The sequence below is a fragment of the Orycteropus afer genome, unplaced genomic scaffold, assembly GCF_000298275.1.
Source record: "Orycteropus afer afer isolate SDZICR_OR568_19922 unplaced genomic scaffold, OryAfe1.0 scaffold00440, whole genome shotgun sequence".
Taxonomy (NCBI): domain Eukaryota; kingdom Metazoa; phylum Chordata; class Mammalia; order Tubulidentata; family Orycteropodidae; genus Orycteropus; species Orycteropus afer.
In genome coordinates this window covers 2,018,126-2,036,380 of record NW_006922027.1, presented here as the reverse complement: position 1 = coordinate 2,036,380, position 18,255 = coordinate 2,018,126, and the positions used below count along the sequence as shown (strand labels likewise).

Genomic DNA, 18,255 nt, shown 5'->3' with positions numbered 1-18,255 from the left:
AAAAATGGGCAGAAGACATGAATAGACACTTCACCAAGGAGGATATTCAAGCGGCAACAAACATATGAAGAGATGCTCACGATCATTAACTATTAGAGAGATGCAAATCAAAACAACAACGAGATACCACCTTGCTCCAGCATTAGTAGCAAAGTTCAACAAGTCAGAAAATAATAAATGCTGGCAAGGATGTGGAGAGATTGGAAGTCTGATATCTGTATAATGTACCGTATAATGGCAGAACCATTGTGGAAAGCAGTATGGCGATTCCTTTAAAAGTTGGAATTAGAAATACCATTTGACCCAGCCATTCCTTGACTAGATATATATCCTAAAGAAATGAGAGCCATGACAAGAACAGACATATGCACACCCATGTTCATCGCAGCACTATTTATAATAGCCAAAAGATGGAAACAATCTAGGTGTTCATCAACTGAGAAATGGATAATGAAACTATGGTACATACACACAGTAGAATACTATACAATGCTAAATACCAGTGTAGAATCTGCAAAACACTGCATAACATGGATGAACTTGGAGGACATTATACTGAGTGAAATAAGTCAATCACAAAAGAACAAATATTGTATTAGTCCATTATTGTAAAAGTCAAGGGAATGTTTATCTATGGAAGGACATTTTCTTTGTTGGTTACCAGGGGTGGGAGGGGAGGGGAGGGAACACTGTTAGACCAATACAGATAAGTATCGATTTGGGTAAAGAGCAGGGTAATGTACCAAATGTGAGTGATCAATATAGTCGCACTGAGGAAGAGAAAGGCATAAGAGAGGTACATGGGAGGTACAGACAAGAAAGATGAACCCTTTTGCACATACAATACTGCATTGTCAGTGAAGGCAAACTGGGTATACGGGTGAATAGATGGGTAGACAGGCTGAACTAGTACGTATGTCTATGAAGCGGGAGTGTACCCAAGAACATGTATACAGTTGGCAGACAATGGTCCTATAAGTTTATGTGTATGATCTGAATTCCAAGGTGTACAGTAGAGCTGACAAGAGGCAAGGTGGTAGTAGTCACTGCTTGGTCACAGCCAGCTACCCAGAGGGACCGAGCAGTTGAACCTGTGGGCTTGGGACCATAGTTGCAGAGGATATCAAGCTCAACTGGCATATTATACTACACAAAACATTGTTCCACCTCCTACTTTAGCGAGTAGCGATTGGGATCTTGAAATCTAGCAAGCTGCCATCTAGATACAATGATGGGTCTCTTGGTCCAGAGCAAAGAAGAATGAAGAAAACCAAAAATTAATGGATACAATCAGTTCTTGCGACTGGTACACCATCCAATCTGCAGGCTATACGACTATGAGCCCAGAAGAACTAGATGGTGCCCGGCTACCACTGTCAACCACTTGGAAGGGGATCTATGTAGGAGATCCTTGATAGAGAGGGAGAACAATGAGGACAAAACTCAAAATCATTTGGAGAGAAAAAAAAGGGGAGGGGGGACCAGGTTTGCTGGTCCGATAGTCTGGTGCAACCACTGAGACTATGGCCCCTAGCTGCCTGTCAGGTCTGGAATTGAACCTACACCTGTGGCTTGCAGCTAAGCAAAAGACAGGCCTATGAGCTGAACATTTACCTGAGGTAGATACATTCCTTGGGGAGAACAATCATGGGAGAAAGAAGGGCTGCTTATGTACTGGGAGACAGCTCAGGGGACAGGAGGGCATGGAGGGATGGACACAGGGAAAAGGTAATTATTGGGAGGAAGTGGGACCGGAGCTGTTGCATTCTGGTAAATTGTGGTCAATGCTATGAGACAAAGTGTATGTGAACTGCTGTATGGAAAGTCAATCTGTTCTGTAAATCTTCATTCAAACCACAATAGAAAATAAATAAATAAATGGATAGATAGATAGATAATAAAAAAAGAGATACATCTTAGAGAGAAAGACAAAACACATACTAAAAATCAAAGGTTGGAAAAAGATCTATGAAACAAATGGCAATCATAAAAGAGCAGAAGTGGCAATATTAATTTCTGATCAAATTGACTTTAAGACAAAAACCAGTAAAAGAAACAAGCAACTACTTTATTTAATGACTAAGGAATCATTTCAAGAAGAGGACAGAACCATAATAAATATTTACACACCTAGAGAAAGAGCCCCAAAATACATAAATTGGACTTTCGCAGAATTAAAAAATAAATAGATGAATCCACAGTCATAGTCAGAGCCTTTAATACAGTGAAAGATAGAATTGGAAAGAAACTCAACAAAGACTCAGAACTAAACAATATCAGCCATCAACCTGACCTTACAGACATCTACAAAGCACTTCACCTAACAACAGCAAGATATACATTGTTTTCCAGTACACACGGAATATTCTGCAGGACAGACCATATGTTAGGCCACAAGGCTACCCTCACCAAGTGTAAAAACATTTAAATACTGTAAAGCATCTTCTCAGAACACAATGCTATAAAATTAGAAATCAACAGAAGGAAGATCAATGGAAAAAGAGCAAACACATGGCAGCTCATGAACACCCTCCTTGAAAATGACTGAAAATAAGAAATAAACAATGAAAGTAAAAAATGCCTTGAAATAAATGTGAATGAAAACACAATGTAGCAAAATCTTTGGGACAAAGTAAAAGCAGTTAACAGAGGCCACCTTATAGCAATAAATGTACACATCAAAATAGAAGAGTGAGCCAAAATCAACACCTTAACTCAACACATCCAAGAATCAGAAAAATAAGAGCAAAAAAGCCTACAGTCACCAAAAGAAAGTAAATAAAGATTTAAACAAAAATTAATGAAACAGAAAATAGAAAGCAGAAAAAAATTAACATGACTAGAAGTTGGTTTTATGAAAAGACTAATAAAATTGACAAACCACTGGCAAATTTTACAAAGGAAAAGAGGGAGAGAATTAAAATAACACAAATAAGAAACAGAATGGGTGACATCACAACAGAACTAACTGAAATAAAAAGGATAGTTATTTGCCATTGAGTCTGACCTGACTTGTAGCGACACCTCCTTGGGTTTCTGAGGCGAGATCACTATGAAAATAGACTGCCCAACCTTCTTTCCGAGGAGTGGCTGGTGGGTTTGTACCACCAGCCTTCTGGTTAGCAGTCACGTGCCTTACGCACTATGCTACCAGAGCCATTATCAGGGTATTACGAAGAATTGTACTCTAACAAATTTGAATCTAGAAGAAATGGACAAATTTCTAGAAACACATTACTTACCCAAACTAACACAGACTGATGTGCAAAGTTGAACAGATCATAACAAAAGAAGAAATCGAACAGGTCATTAAAAAAAATATACCAAAAAAAAAAGTCCTAGCCCAGATGGTTTCACTGGAGAATTCTACCAAACATTCAGAGAAGAACTGACACCAATCCTACTCAAACTATTCTACAACAGAAAAGGATGGAATCTTCCCAAATTCATTTAAGGAAGCAAGCATAATCTTGACACCAAAATCAGGTAAAGATATCACTCAAAAGGAAAACTACAGACCAGTATCACTCATGAATATAGATGCAAAAATTTTCAACAAAATCCTAGCCAACAGACTCCAACAACATATCCAAAAAATAATGCATTGTGACCAAGTATGGCTCATACCAGGTATGCAAAGACAGTTCAACAGTAGAAAAACAATCAATGTCATTCATCACAGAAATAAAACAAAGAAAAAGAACCATATAATTATATAAATTGATGCAGAAAAGGCATTTGACAAAATCCAACACCCATTCCTGATAAAAACTCTCAGCAAAATCAGAATAGAAGGGACTTTCCTCAACATAATAAAAGGCATATATGTAAAACTAACATTATTATTCTCAATGGAGAGAGACTGAAACCATTCCCCTTATGAACTGGCATCAAACAATGATGGTGTCTATCACCACTTCTATTCAACATTGTATTGAATGTCCTAGCCAGGGCAATAAGGCAAGAAAGTGAAATCAAAGGCATCCAAATTAGTAAGGAAGACATAAAACTATCCCTATTTGCTGATGGTATGATTGTATACATAGAAAATCCAAGAAACTCAGCAAAAAAGCGGGGTGTAACAACAACAACAAAAAAAAAATACCCTACTGGAATTAATTGAGAGATTTAGCATAGCGGCAGGATAAAGGACCAACTTACAAAAATCAGTTTGATTCCTCTCCACCAGCAAAGAGATTGCTGAAAAATAAATCAATACCATTTACAATACTGACAAACAAACAAACAAAATAATAAAATACTTAGGAATAAGTTTCACTAGGAAGAGAAAAGACCTGTAAAAAGAAAACTACAAATCACTACTCTAAGAAACCAAGAGATCTACATAAATGGAAGAACATACCATGCTCATGGATAGGAAGATTAAACACTTTGAAAATGTCAATACTACCCAAAGCAATCTATACAGTCAATGCAATCCCAGTCCAAATCCTATCAACATTCTTTAAGGATATAGAAAACCCAATCACTAACGTTATATGGAAAGGAAAGAGCCCTCAGAAAAGCAAAGTATTATTGACGAAGAAGAACAAAGTAGGAGGTCTCACACTCCTGGATCTCAAAAACTACAGCCACAATAGTCAAAACAGCCTGCTACTAGTATAACAACAGACACACAGACCAGTGGAAGAGAACTGAGAACGCAGAAATAGATTCATCGACCTATGGCCAGATGATTTTGACAAAGGGCTGAAATTCATTAAATGCACAAGAGATGGTTTCTTTAACAAATTGTGCTAGCAAAACTAGATATCCATTTTCAAAAAAATGAAACAAGATCTGTACCTCACACTATACACAGAAACTAACTCCAGATGGAACAAAGACTTAAAACGTGAAACCTAAAACTATAAAGTTCCTCAAGCAAAAAATGGGGGCAAATTGAGAGGTCCTCATTTGTGGCATAAATATGCTGTCAAGCATAACCCAAAATGCATAAACATCAGAACAGAAACTAGATGAATGGGGCCTTCTCCAAATTAAACTTCTGGTGCTTCCAAAGAGTTCTCCAAAAGAGTCAAAAGAGAACCTACAGATTGGGAAAAAATATTTGGCAATGACATATCTGACAAGGGACTTATTTATAGAAAACTCCAACACTTCAACAACAAAATGATTAATGATCCAATTAAAAAACAGGCAGAAGACATGAAAAGACACTTCACCAAAGAGGATATTCAGGCAGCCAGAAAATACATAAAGAAATGGTCATGATCATTAGTCATCAGAGAGATGCAAATCAAAACAATGAGGTACCATCTCACCCCAGCACTAATGGCAAAGTTCAACAAGACAGAAAATAACAAATGCTGGCCAGGATGTGGAGAGATTGGGACACTCATACACTGCTGGCGGGACTGTAAAATGATACAACCATTGCTGGAAAGCAGTATGGCAATTCCTTAAAGAGTTGGAATAAGAAATACTATTTGACCCAGCCAATCCATTGCTAGGTATATATCCTAAAGAAGTGAGTGCCAGGACAAGAACAGATATATGCACATCCATGTTCACTGTGGCAGCTCTGGTAGCATAGTGCCTAAGTCACTTGATTGTTAACCAGAAAGCTGGTGGTTCAAAGCCACCAGCCACTCCTCGGAAGGAAGATGGGGCAATCTACTTCCATAGTGATATTGCCTCATAAACCCGAGGAGGGGTCACTATGAGTCAGGTCCAACTCGACGGCACATAACAACAACAACAAAAAAAGCCTAAACACTGTGTCTCTAATCATTGAATTAACATTGTAGTTGTTAATTCTCATTCTCTCGTTCTACAATGAATGCCTTGAACCTTAGGTGACTTGCCATGAATTGTGCAATAAACTAAACAAGTGTTTGTATGGCTAACTTAAACATTTCTTTATTTAAGAAAAAATCCTAGTGTACTGATTATTTATCTAGATGGGCAGAATGAAAACAAAATGAAACTTTGCTTGATAGCAAATAGAGTGCCATTTAAAATTTTAATATAAAATTCTACAAGACATATACCAAAAATAACCAAAATCACTGCCATTGAGTCAAATCTGACTCATAGCGAGCCCTCTTTGGGTTTCTGAGGCAGTATCTCTATAGTAGATTGCCCACGCTTCCTTCTGAGTTGTGATTTGGTGGGTTTGAACTGCCAGCCTTCTGGTTAGCAGTCAAGTACCTTAGGCACTATGCCACCAGAGCTACCATACAAGACATATAGTCATCTAAAATAGTGTATGAGAATAATCAGTATAGTTACTGCCATGAGAGAAATAACATAGTGTTCTGTTCATTTCATTATAATAAACAAGAATTACTCCAAAGTTCAATTAATATAAGTAGATCCAGGCAAACAGACCCCAGAAAGAAGAAACTGAAAACTGAAGTACTAAGATATATGCCTTGGAAACCCAAGGAGGGGTCGCTATGAGTCAGGGCTTGACAGCACATAACAACAACAACAAACATATAATCTGGGAGCTCTTGTAGCCAACTGTCTAAGGCATTTGACTGCTAACCAGAAGGCTGGCGGTTCAAATCCACCAGCTACTCCTCGGAAGGAAGGTTGGGCAATCTACTTCCGTAGTAATACTGCCTTGGAATCCAAAGGGGGGGTCGCTATGAGTCCGGTCAGACTCAATGGCACACAACAAGACATAATCATTTTATCCAACCAAAAACCAAACCCATTGCTGTCAAGTCTGATCCGACTCATAGCGACCCCTCCTTGGGTTTCTGAGGCAGTATCACTATGGAAGTAGATTGTCCAACCTTCCTTCCGAGAAATGGCTGGTGGGTTTGAACTGCCAGCTTTATGGTTAGCAGTCAAATACCTTAGGCACTACATGACCAGAGCTTTATAGTCACCATCAATGTCTGAAGTGGAGATTGTTGTTATGTGCTGTCGAGTCAGATCTGACTCATAGCAACCCTTCCTTGGGTTGCCGAGGCAGTATCACTATGGAAGTAGATTGCCCAATTTTCCTTCCGAGGAGTGGCTGGTGGGTTTGAACCGCCAGCCTTCTAGTTAGCAGTCAAATGCCTTTGGCACTATGCTACCAGAGCTCCTTGAGGTGGAGGAGATTAGTCATTAGTTTCCCTGGAACATGGACAGAATGAAAGCAAAACAATGAAGCTTCATTTATTAGCAAATGCACTGCCATTCAAAGAAATGCACAATAGGAAAAGACACAGGGAAAAAGGTAACCACGGGGAGGAAATGGGAAAAGAGCTGTTACATTATGGGGATTATAATCAATGTCATGACAAAGTATATGTGAAATGCTGTATGGAAAGTGAATTTGCTCTGTAAATTTTCACCCAAATCACAATTAAAAAAAAATTCAATGTCATGAAATGTCTATGAACTGTTGAATGGAAAATAAATTTGCTCTATAAACTTTCACCCAAACCACAATTTTAAAAAAAGGGTGGGGTTGGGGAATAACAACAACAAAAACATACAGAAGCTCATGGCAAACACACTGAGCCCTTGCTTTCCTAAGCAATGTGCTATTCTACATTCATATAATAACTGCTAACATTTATCATTTCTTACCTTATGCTGTAAAGGAGCTCTGGTGGCATAGTGCTTAGAGCATTTGACTGCTAACCGGAAGGTTGGCAGTTCAAATCCACCAGCCACTCCATGGAAGGATGACTGGGCAATCTACTTTTGTAAAGATTTACCACGTCAGAAACCCAAAGGAGGTCACTATGAGTCGGAATCAACTCAATGGCAGTGAGTCTGGTTTGGCTTCTTTGACCCCTGTAACCACCCCTTAATAGGAGGCACTAGGACCTCATTTGTAAATGAGGGGACTAAGGCAGAGAGAGACCAGGTTACTTGCCCCAGACAGCAGTAGTCAGTATTTGAACCCTATCCTGTAGGGGTCAGACAGATCAAGAGTTTCATTATAGTATTCCTGCTCATTAGGAAAGTACATATACATTTTATGGAATATATCTAAATAATGATGCCAGTTTTTAAATCCTACTGATCAATCACTAAAAAGTAAATCAGATCCTTTATTTGGTAATAATAGTTTTCCAGATAGCACTAGAATTCTTCCCACTATTCGCTTCCCGGAAGGAAACCTAGTGGCACAGTGGTCAAGTATTTGACAGTTGGAACCCACTAGGTTCCTCCACAGGAGAAAGATGTGGCAGTGTGCTTCCATAAAGATCTATACCCTATGGGGCAGTTCTAGTCTGTTCTATAAGGTTGCTATGAGTCAAGAAGAGAAGTATCAACAAATACAATGTCAGAACCTCAGCATTTTTCTGCACTCGTGAACCTGAACAACAGTGTGAACTTACTTCTTCAGCAGACATGTGAAATCGTAAAACATTTGGCAAGACACTGCCATATTCCCATCTAAATGCTCTGATCCGAAGTAACCGGTCATACCTAGGGCATTAAGAGGATAGCAGACAACATAAGAATAACAAGGGGGATTAGAAGTTGTTTTATCACAAAGACTCAAGTCTTATACCAATCAAAATGCCATGTGTGGACTTCATTTGGATTCTCATGTAGACAAATCAACTGTAACAAGACATCTTTGGAGCAACCAGTAAAAGGAACATGGCCTAGATTGATGCCACCAAGGCACTGCTCACTGTGTTAAGTGTAACGATGGCCCAGTAGTTATGCGAGAAAATCTCAGAAAGGTCTTTATTTATTAGAGATGAATACTAAAGTATTTGTTGTTGTTCTCAGGTGCTGTTGTTTCCAACTCATAGCGACCCCATGTACGTACACCAGAACAAAATACTGCCCGATCTTGCACCAGCTCCATGATTCTTGCTATACTTGAGCCCACTGTTGCCACCACGTCAATCCATCTTGTTAAAGGCCTTCTCCTCTTTTGTTGACCCTCTTTACCAAGCATGACATCCTTCTCTAGGGAATGGTCCCTTATGACAACATGACCAAAGTAGGTGAGATGAAGTCTGGCCATTCTCGCTTCTAAGGAGCATTTCAGCTGCACTTCCTCCAGGACAGATCTGTTAGTTCTTTTAGCAGTCCATGGGACTTTCAGCATTTGTCGCCAACACCACAACTCAAAAGCATCAACTCTTCTTTGGTCTTCCTTATTCATTGTCCAGCTCTCACATGCATACCAGGTGATTGGAAATATGGTTTGTGTCAGGGAAACCATAGTCCTCAAGGAGACATCCTTGCTCAGCACTTCAGAGTTCCTTCGCAGCTGACCTGCCCAGTGCTACATGTTGTCTAATGTCCTGACTGCTGTTTCCACTGGCATCGATTGTAGAACCAAGCAATGTGAATTCTTTGACAACCTCAATCTTTTCTCCATTTATCATGATGCTGCTTATTAGTCAAGTTTTGTTTTCCAGTTTTTTTGAGGATTTTTGTTTTCTTTATATTGAGATGTAATCCATTCTGCAGACTGTCTTCCTCAATCTTCATCACTAAGTGCCTCAAATCATCCTCACTTTCAGCAAGCGAAGTTGTATTGTCAGCATATCTCATGTTGTTAATGATTCTTCCTCCAATCCTGATGCCATGTTTTTCTTCATTTAGTCCAGTTTCTCAGATTATTTGCTCAGCGTATAGACTGAATCAGTATGGGGAAAGGATACAATCCTGACGCACTCCCTTCTTGATTTTTAAATCATGTAGTGTCTTTTTGTTCTGTTCTAACGATAGCCTCCTGGTCAAAGTACAGGTTTCTAATGAGTACAATCAAGTGTTCGGAAATTCTCATTCTTCTCAATGTTATCCAAAATTTGTCATGATCCACACAATCAAATGCCTTCGCATAGTCAATAAAACACAAGTAAACATCTTTCTGGCATTCTTTGCCTTGAACCAAGATCCATCTGACAGCAGTTATGATATCCCTTGTTCCATGTCCTCTTTTGAATCCAGCTGGCACCTCTGGAAGTTCTGTCAGTATACTGCTGCAACTGCCTTTGAATTATCTTCAGTAAGATCTTACTTGTGTGCGATATTAATGATATTGTTTGAAAATTTCTACATTCTGTGGGATCTCCTTTCTTTGGGATGGGTAAAAATATGCATCTCTTCCAGTCAGTTGTCCAGGTAGCTGTCTTCCAAATCTCTTAACATAACTGAGTGAGTGCCTCCAGTGGGGCACCTGTTTGTTGAAACATCTCAATGGGTATCACATCAATTCCTGGAGCCAATTCCTTCACTGCAGCTTTGAATTCCTCCTTCAATACCATTGGTTCTAGATCATATGCCCCCTTCTGAAATGAAGATCGACCAGTTCTTTTTTGCTACAGTGACTCTGTGTATTCCTTCCATCTTCTTTTGATGTTTCCTGCATCATTCAATATTTTGACCATAGAATCTTTCAATATTGCACCTCGAGGCTTAAACTTTTTTCAATTCTTTCAGCTTGAGAAATGCTGAGTGTGTTCTTCCCTTTTGGGTTTCTAATTCCAGGTCTTTGCACATTTCATTATGGTCATTGGCACTGTCAGCTCTTTTATCTTGCCATTTTCCATTTGCTTTAGATACTCTCTGCTCAAGGGAGAGACTGCAGAGTCTCTTCTGTCATCCATTTTGGTCTTCTCTTTTCTCCTCTTTTTAGTGACTTCTTGCTTTCTTCATGGACGATACTCTTGATGTCATCCCACAATTCTTCTGGTTTTCGTTCCTTGGTGTTTAATCCATCAAATCTATTCTTTAGATGGTCTCTAAATTCAGGAGGGATATATTCTAGATCATATTTTGGCTCTCGTGTACTTGCTTTAATTGTCTTTAACTTCAAGTTGAACTTGCATATGAGCAGTTGATGGCCTGTTCCACAATCAGCTCCTGGCCTGGTTTTGGCTGAAGATACAGAGCTTTTCCATCACCTCTTGCCACAGATGTAGTGAATCTGATTCCTGTGTGTTCCATCTGGCAAAGTCCACGTGTACAGCTGCCATTCATGTTGTTGAAAAAAGGTGTTCGCAATGACTAAGTAGTTGGTCTTGCAAAATTCGACCATGTGAGTTCCAGAATTATTTCTGTCACTGAGGCCAAATTTTCCAAGTATCAGTCATTCTTCTTTGTTTCCAACTTCTGCATTCCAGTCACCAGTGATAATTAACACATCCTGATTGCATGTTCGGTCAATTTCAGACTGCAAAAGTTGATAAAAATCTTCAATTTCTTCATCTTTGGCTTTGTTGGTTGGTGCATAAATCTGAATAATAGTTGTATTAATGGATCTTCCTTGTAAGCGTATGGATATTATCCTATCACTGACAGCACTGTACTTCAGGACAGATCTTGAAACATCCTTTGTAATGATGAATGCTACACCATTCCTCTTCAAACTGTCATTCCTGGCATAGTAGATCATATGGTTGTCTGATTCAAAATGGCCAAAACCAGTCCATTTCAGCTCATTAACGCCTAGGATATCAATCTTTATGTGTCCCATTTCATTTTTGACAACTTACAATTTTCCTATATTCCTACTTCATACACTCCTTGTTTCAATTATTAATGGATGTTTCCAGCTGTTTCTCCTCAATTTGAGTGGTGCCACGTCAGCAAATGCAGGACTTGAAAGCTTTACCTTATCCATATGAGTAAGGTTGGTTTTACTCTGATGATGCAACTCTTTCCCAGCTCTACTTTGAGAGCCTTCTAACCTAGGTGACTCATCATCCTCCTCTGCACTGGACAACGTTTCTGGATTATTCATAAAGTTGCGAGGTAATATATCAGACAGTGTTTCTCTGCTATTCGTAAGGTTTTCCTTGGCCAATTCTTTGAGAAGTGGATGGCCTCTTTCTTCTTCCTAGTCTGTCTCAGTCTGCAAGCCAGGCTGATACCTGTGCACCATGTGCACCCTGCTGGGTTTGAAACACCAGTGGCACAGCTTCAAGACTCACAGCAACATGTCACCACAGTAGGACAAACCAACAGACAAGTTTGTCTCCTTTACGTGTCGGAAACCTCTCCAGCCTCCCCTAACCTGGATCCCTGCTGCTGTCTCCTCACTCTGTTCCAGTCCCCCTCGCCTTTTCTGTCCTTTCCCTGCTTTCCGGCCTTGCCACTTGTGGGGCGTGGCCTGGGTTCCCTCTCCTCACCTGGATCCCTGTGGCTGACTCTTGCTTTTCCTGAGAACTAGTGCCCTGAATTGTGACTTCCAGCCTCTTGAGCTGTGAGTAAAAAGCCAGGGGGACCAGGACAGAGCAAAGTATTTAGAGGTGAGATATACAATGCTTAGTATTTATTTCAAAATAGTCTAGCATAAATAAATAAATCACAAAGGAAATATGCAAACTATTACTACTTGTTAAATCTACACAATGGTTCCAACGCGTTCATTATATTATTCTCTGTGCTTTTGTGAATGTTCCAATTGTACACCATAAAAGTTTGAAAACAGGATAAAAGGATTTAGAATACTTATAAAGGAAAAGACAAATGTAAGGTCTGTTACTTTCAACTTGAAACTCAAGTGGGAAGCCACATGGAAATCTCTCCTTTATTCCTGGGCACTGCAAGCAAAAATGGAGCAGCTTACAGGTATGCTACAGTGCAGCGTCGATTTCGTAACAAACAACTGTGTCGAAATTTGATGGTTGGTATCAAATCGCTGCGTCCATCTGATTTTGCTTCATTCCTGTTAAGAACATTTAAAGAGGAAAAGAACAAACAGAATTTAAGAGTAAGGAAACTTAAATCAGATTTTTTTTCAATATTTTTCCAAGCCAGCTAACTACTAATGTACATGCTACTTTTTACCCACTTATGTTTAAGTTAGCCTAAGAAAATTTTGGCTGCTTCCACTTTAGGACTTTAATTAATGTTAAAAGATAAAAAAAGAAACCCTGAAAAGCCAAAAGTCACCTACCTTGTCTAAGATGATACTGTACCAGATGAAATTTCATTTAACCATCTGGTACTATGCATTTTTGCACACTGACTTATCTCTATTATTTCCAAAAGACAAATATCATGTTTACTGACTTCCAGAATTCCTTTATCATGCTGCAATAAGAGACAAGCCTAACATTACGGTTTCTAAGAGTAAGGTCTTACATCTTGTTTTATTATATGCAGTACTCCTCTTTTAGTGGTACTTCAAATCCTTGCTATAATAAAGTAAGCTAAAATTGAGGCAGCATGGTTCTTCACTCATTCAACAAATATATCATGACCCTCAACTATATTCATATACTGTACTTCAGTTTTCTTCACACAGACAGGGAGGAAACGTTGGTTTCATCCTACATATATCCTTAGATACTGAACAATTATCATATTTTAAAACCAGATGTACAGAATGTATAAGAATCTACTTTGGCGTATTTAAAGCCACTGGATGAACAAAAAAAAAGGATTCACTGATGCCCCATTCCAGGTACTATAGTAGGCCCTGAAAATAGAGGCAAAATGTGCATCCTTTCCTGTCACATCTTCCAGCTCTGGTCTGCCACCGTAAAGTAGTCACACTTATTCTCTACATTGTACAAATAAAATATACCCACCTAACACCAAGTACTTTACTAATTACATAAGGATGTTCTTGAAGTCACAGTTATACCTGGGTAATGAAAACGGAAAAGATTTCTTTTGACAAATAATTTTAACCAGAAATTGCTAACAGTGATTATTGTCCCAGAAGGAAACCAGAAGGGTGGGGTACAGAATTTTGAATCATGAACTTGCAAATGGTATGAATACAGAAAAATCATTCCCTCTCTCACCCCAAGACCATGGCCTACTATGCTACCTCTAAAACATTTATTTTATCTGTTCATTCTTTACTATTTCACTGTCACTACTCCTGTGCTGGTCAATCTTATAGAACATGGGTGATACCAACAGTCTCCCAAACAGTATGCCTTCCGTTACTCTTCGTCCCAGTTCACATGGCAGCCAGAATGACTTAAAACAAATGTGCCACCACCTACTCAAAACAAACAAACAAACAAAACCCAAACTCATTGCCACTGAGCCAAATTTGCCTCATAATCACCCCTCCTTAGGTTTCTGAGGCAGTATCTCTACGGGAGCTTTGGTGGTGTAGTGCCTAAGGCATTTGACTGCTAACTAGAAGGCTGGCAGTTCAAACCTACCAGCCATACCTCAGAAGGAAGAGTGGGCAATCTACTTCCATAGTGATACTGCCTCAGAAACCCAAGGAGGGGTTGCAATGAGTTTGATCCGACTCCATAGCAGTACACTGTGTTGTTTGTATTATCTCTATGGAAGTAAATTGCCCAACTTTCCTTCCATGGAGTGGTTAGTGGGTTTGAACCACCAGTCTTCTGGTTAGCAGTCAAATGCTTTAGGCACTACACTTAAAAATCTCCTCTGGTGCAATTTGTGCCTGCCTGTTAAGCTCCAGCCACCCTGGCCTTCCTTTGGTATTGGTTTTCTGAGTGTCCTGCCCTCTCTCATGACTCAATGCCATTGCAGACCTGTACCATCTGCTCAGAATGCTCTCTCTCTACGGTTACTGCCTTGCTCAAACCTATTTCTCAGGCCTACCTGAAACATCTCTTCCTTGCAGAGAACTTTCTAGTCTCTTAAATGAAATAATATCTTCTATTTGTCATTCTTTCTCACAGCATGCTCTTCTTTTCTCTCACAGTAAGTATCCCAATTTTAACTAGGTTATTTTGAGTATTTGTGTTTAATATCTATCCTCCCCACCATGAGGGCAGAATCTTGACTATGTCGCACAGATTGTTTAATACATGTTTGTTGACTGAATGAATGAGTGTCTTGAAGACCAAAATCCCTGGCGTTTATCTTACATTTACTACAAGATTCAGAACCTGTTATGGTTTACTTCTCCATTCTATCTACAAAGTTTTTCTCTACTGATCCTCAAACACAGAAATGCTTCTGTGGTTTTGTTCAAAAACCTTATCAGCATGCCACTGACTTCCATATTCAAGTAATTGATAAAAACATTGTACCTAATTTATTCTATGAAGCAAATATAACCCTGATACCAAAATCAGACAAAGACACCACAAGAAAAGGAAACTATAGGTCAATGACTCTTATGAATACAGGTGCAAAAATCCTAAACAAAATACTAGCAAACAGAATCCAGCAGCATATTAAGAGTCATATATCATGACCAAGTGGCATTTATTCCAAGAATGCAGGGATGGTTCAACATTAGAAAATCAGTCAATGTAATATACCAAATCAAAAGAAGAAGGGACCAGAACCACATGATCATCTCTATAGATGCAGAAAAAGAAACTAATAAAACTCAATACCCGTTCTTGAGGAAAACCTTCAAGAAGACTGAATAGAATGGAAATTCATCAATATGATTCAGGGCCTACTCTCACTATGGGTATTCAATATTATTTTAGAAATTCTAGCCAGAGTAATATGACAAGAAATAAAAGGCATTCAGGTTACAAAAGAAGTAAAATTACCTTTATTTGTAGATGATATGATCCTATATATAGAAAATCCTTAACTGTACACAAGAAACTACAGCTAACAGAGGAATTCAGCAAACTGCAGGGTACCAGGTCAACCAACAGAAATCAGTAGGGTTTCTATACAGCAGCAGTGAGAAATCTGAGAGGAAATTTAAAGAAATAATTCCATTTACAATAGCATCTAAAAGAATAAAATAACTAGAGGATAAACCTAACGAGGGATGTGAAGACCTCGTACAATGAAAACTATAAAACATTCCTAAAGAGATTAAAGAAGACTTAATTAAATAGCAAGATGTTCCATGTTCATGGATTGCAAGACTTAATGTTATTAAGATGTCAATATTATCTAAAGTAATCGCTAGATTCAATGCAATCGTCATCAAAATTCCAACAGCCTTCTTTACAGAAATAGAAAAACCAGTTCTCAACATTGTATGGAATGGCAAGAGTCCTCAAAAAGTTAAAACAATGTCAAAAAAGAAGAAAAAGTAGGAAAGCTCACACATCTTGATTTTGAAATATACTATACAGCTACAGTAATCAAAACACCCTGGGACTAGTTTAACAATAGACACATAGACAATGGAATAGAATTGAGAGTCCAGAAATAAACCCATACAACTATAGTCTACTGATTTTTGACAAGGACACTCAATCAATTCAATGGGGAAAGAAGAAAAGTCTCTTCAATAAAAGGTGTTGGGAAAACTGGATTTCCAAATGCAAAAAATGAAACACAATTCATGCATCACACCATATACAAAAACAAATTAGAAAGGGATTAAGCACCTAATTGTGCAAAATGAAACTATAACATTTTTAACGGAACAAGCAGAGGCAATGTTGTCAAGCCTACCTTTCAAAAATGGATTATCTAACATTAGAACACCCACCAGCCACTCCTCGGAAGGAAGGTTGGGCAATCCTACTTCCATAGTGATACTGCCTCGGAAACCCAAGGAGGGGTCACTATGAGTTGGGGCCGACTCAAAGGCAAACAACAACAACAACATTAGAACAAACACACAAACACAGCAAAAGACAAAATAAATAAATAAATGGGAACTTATAAAAATTAAAAACTTTTGTTCAAAAGACTTCACAAAAAAAGGTGAAAAGACTGGGAGAATATCTTCAGAAAACCAGGAATCTAGTAACCAAAATACATACAAAGCTTCCAAAACTTAATGATAGACAGACAAATAACCCAATTATAAAATAGGCAAAGGACTTGAATAGACATTTCACGAAAGAAGAAATTTAAATGGCCACCAAACACATGAAAAGATGCTCAGCTTCATTATTCACAAGACAGATGTATATCAAAAACCACAATGAGACACCATTTCACTCATGGCTGCAATGATGAGCTCAGGTATAGCTAGGATTGTGAGGCTGGCACAGGACCAGGCAGTGTTTTGCATAGGGTCGCTATGAGTTGGAGTCAACTCAATGGCACCTAACAACAACTGGATGGATGAGATGAAAAAAAAAAAAAAAAAAAAGCCCAGAAAATAACAAATGTTGGTGAGGATATGAGAAACTGCAACCCTTACTCATTGCTGGTAGGAATGCAAAATGGTAGTTACTGTGGCAAACACTATGGCCGTTCCACAAAAAACTAAAAATGGAACTACTGTGTGATCCAGCAATTCTACTCCTAGGTATATAATCAAAAGACTTGAAAGCAGTGCCTCAAACACAGATTTGTATACCAATGTTCACTGCAACATTATTCACAATAGGTACAAGGAAAAAACCCTAAATGTCCATCAACAGATGAACAGATAACTAAAATGTGGCACATACTTAGAATGGACTACTACTTAGCCAGCAGGAGAAAAGAAGTCTTGATAACATGCTATAGTATGGATGGAGCTTGAAGCCATTATACTGAGCAAAATAAGCCAATGATAAAAGAACAAGTATTTTCATGAATTCACTTACATAAAGAAAAGGCAAATGTTTAAAGACCAAAGTATATTTGTGGTTATGTCGGAAGGGAGAGAGGGGAAAAAGTGGGGTTAACAGTGATGGAAAATCACATTAAAGGCAGGGTGGCACAGGCAATTATGGTACAGCTGTCAATAAACTACACCTGTAAAAAGTCCAGTTGGCAAAAGCTAAGTGATAGATACTTTAACAATAATGAGAGAAAAAAAAATACCTGTTGAGGCTGCTTATGTATAATCAAATACCTCATGGGATTTAGTTCCTTGGTTTGGAGGATTAGGATCATGGTTTGATGAGGTATCTCAATTAACTGGCCTAATAGCCTGTATAGTGCTTCTATTCTAACTCTTGGTTCATCACACAGTGCCTGGGATCTTAAAACGTTGCAATCAGCCACTCAAGGCACAATAATTGGTCTCTATTTACTTGGAACAACAGGGGAAGAAGAACAGTAAAGAATAATAGGAAAATAGGAGTAGGTCTCACATTTCCAGCTCTCAAAACCTAATATATGGCCACAGTAGTCAAAACTGGATGGTACTGGTTTAATGACAGATACATAGACCAATGAAATAGAATTGAGAACCCAGAAATAGATCCATCGATCTATGGTCAGCTGATATTTGACAAAGGGCCGATATCCATTAAATGAGGAAGAGAATGTTTGTTTAATAAATGGTGCTAGCAAAACTGGAGATCCATATGCAGAAAAATGAAGACAAGAGGCGGGGCAAGATGGCAGACTAGACAGAAGGATTGCACAGACCCTCTTCAACAAAGAAAAGGGAAACCAATAAATACAGACACAGAAGATAATCTTGGACCCCTGAGCCTTGAAGGAAAGGATGCAGATTTGGACTAAACCCCAACTAGCAGAAGAATTTGCGTG

At 38.7% G+C, this 18,255-nt stretch overlaps 1 protein-coding gene across 1 annotated transcript in view; it reads right to left on the bottom strand.

Annotated features, from left to right (window-relative positions):
- Positions 1 to 18,255, bottom strand: part of GINS1 (GINS complex subunit 1) — a 95,630-nt gene that overhangs the window by 52,210 nt on the left and 25,165 nt on the right. Inside the window, exons 3-4 of the mRNA XM_007954179.1 lie at positions 12,518 to 12,616; positions 8,316 to 8,406 (exon numbers count right to left, since the gene is read on the bottom strand). Coding sequence (XP_007952370.1) covers positions 8,316 to 8,406; positions 12,518 to 12,616 — 190 coding nt within the window. The remainder of the gene's footprint in view (positions 1 to 8,315; positions 8,407 to 12,517; positions 12,617 to 18,255) is intronic.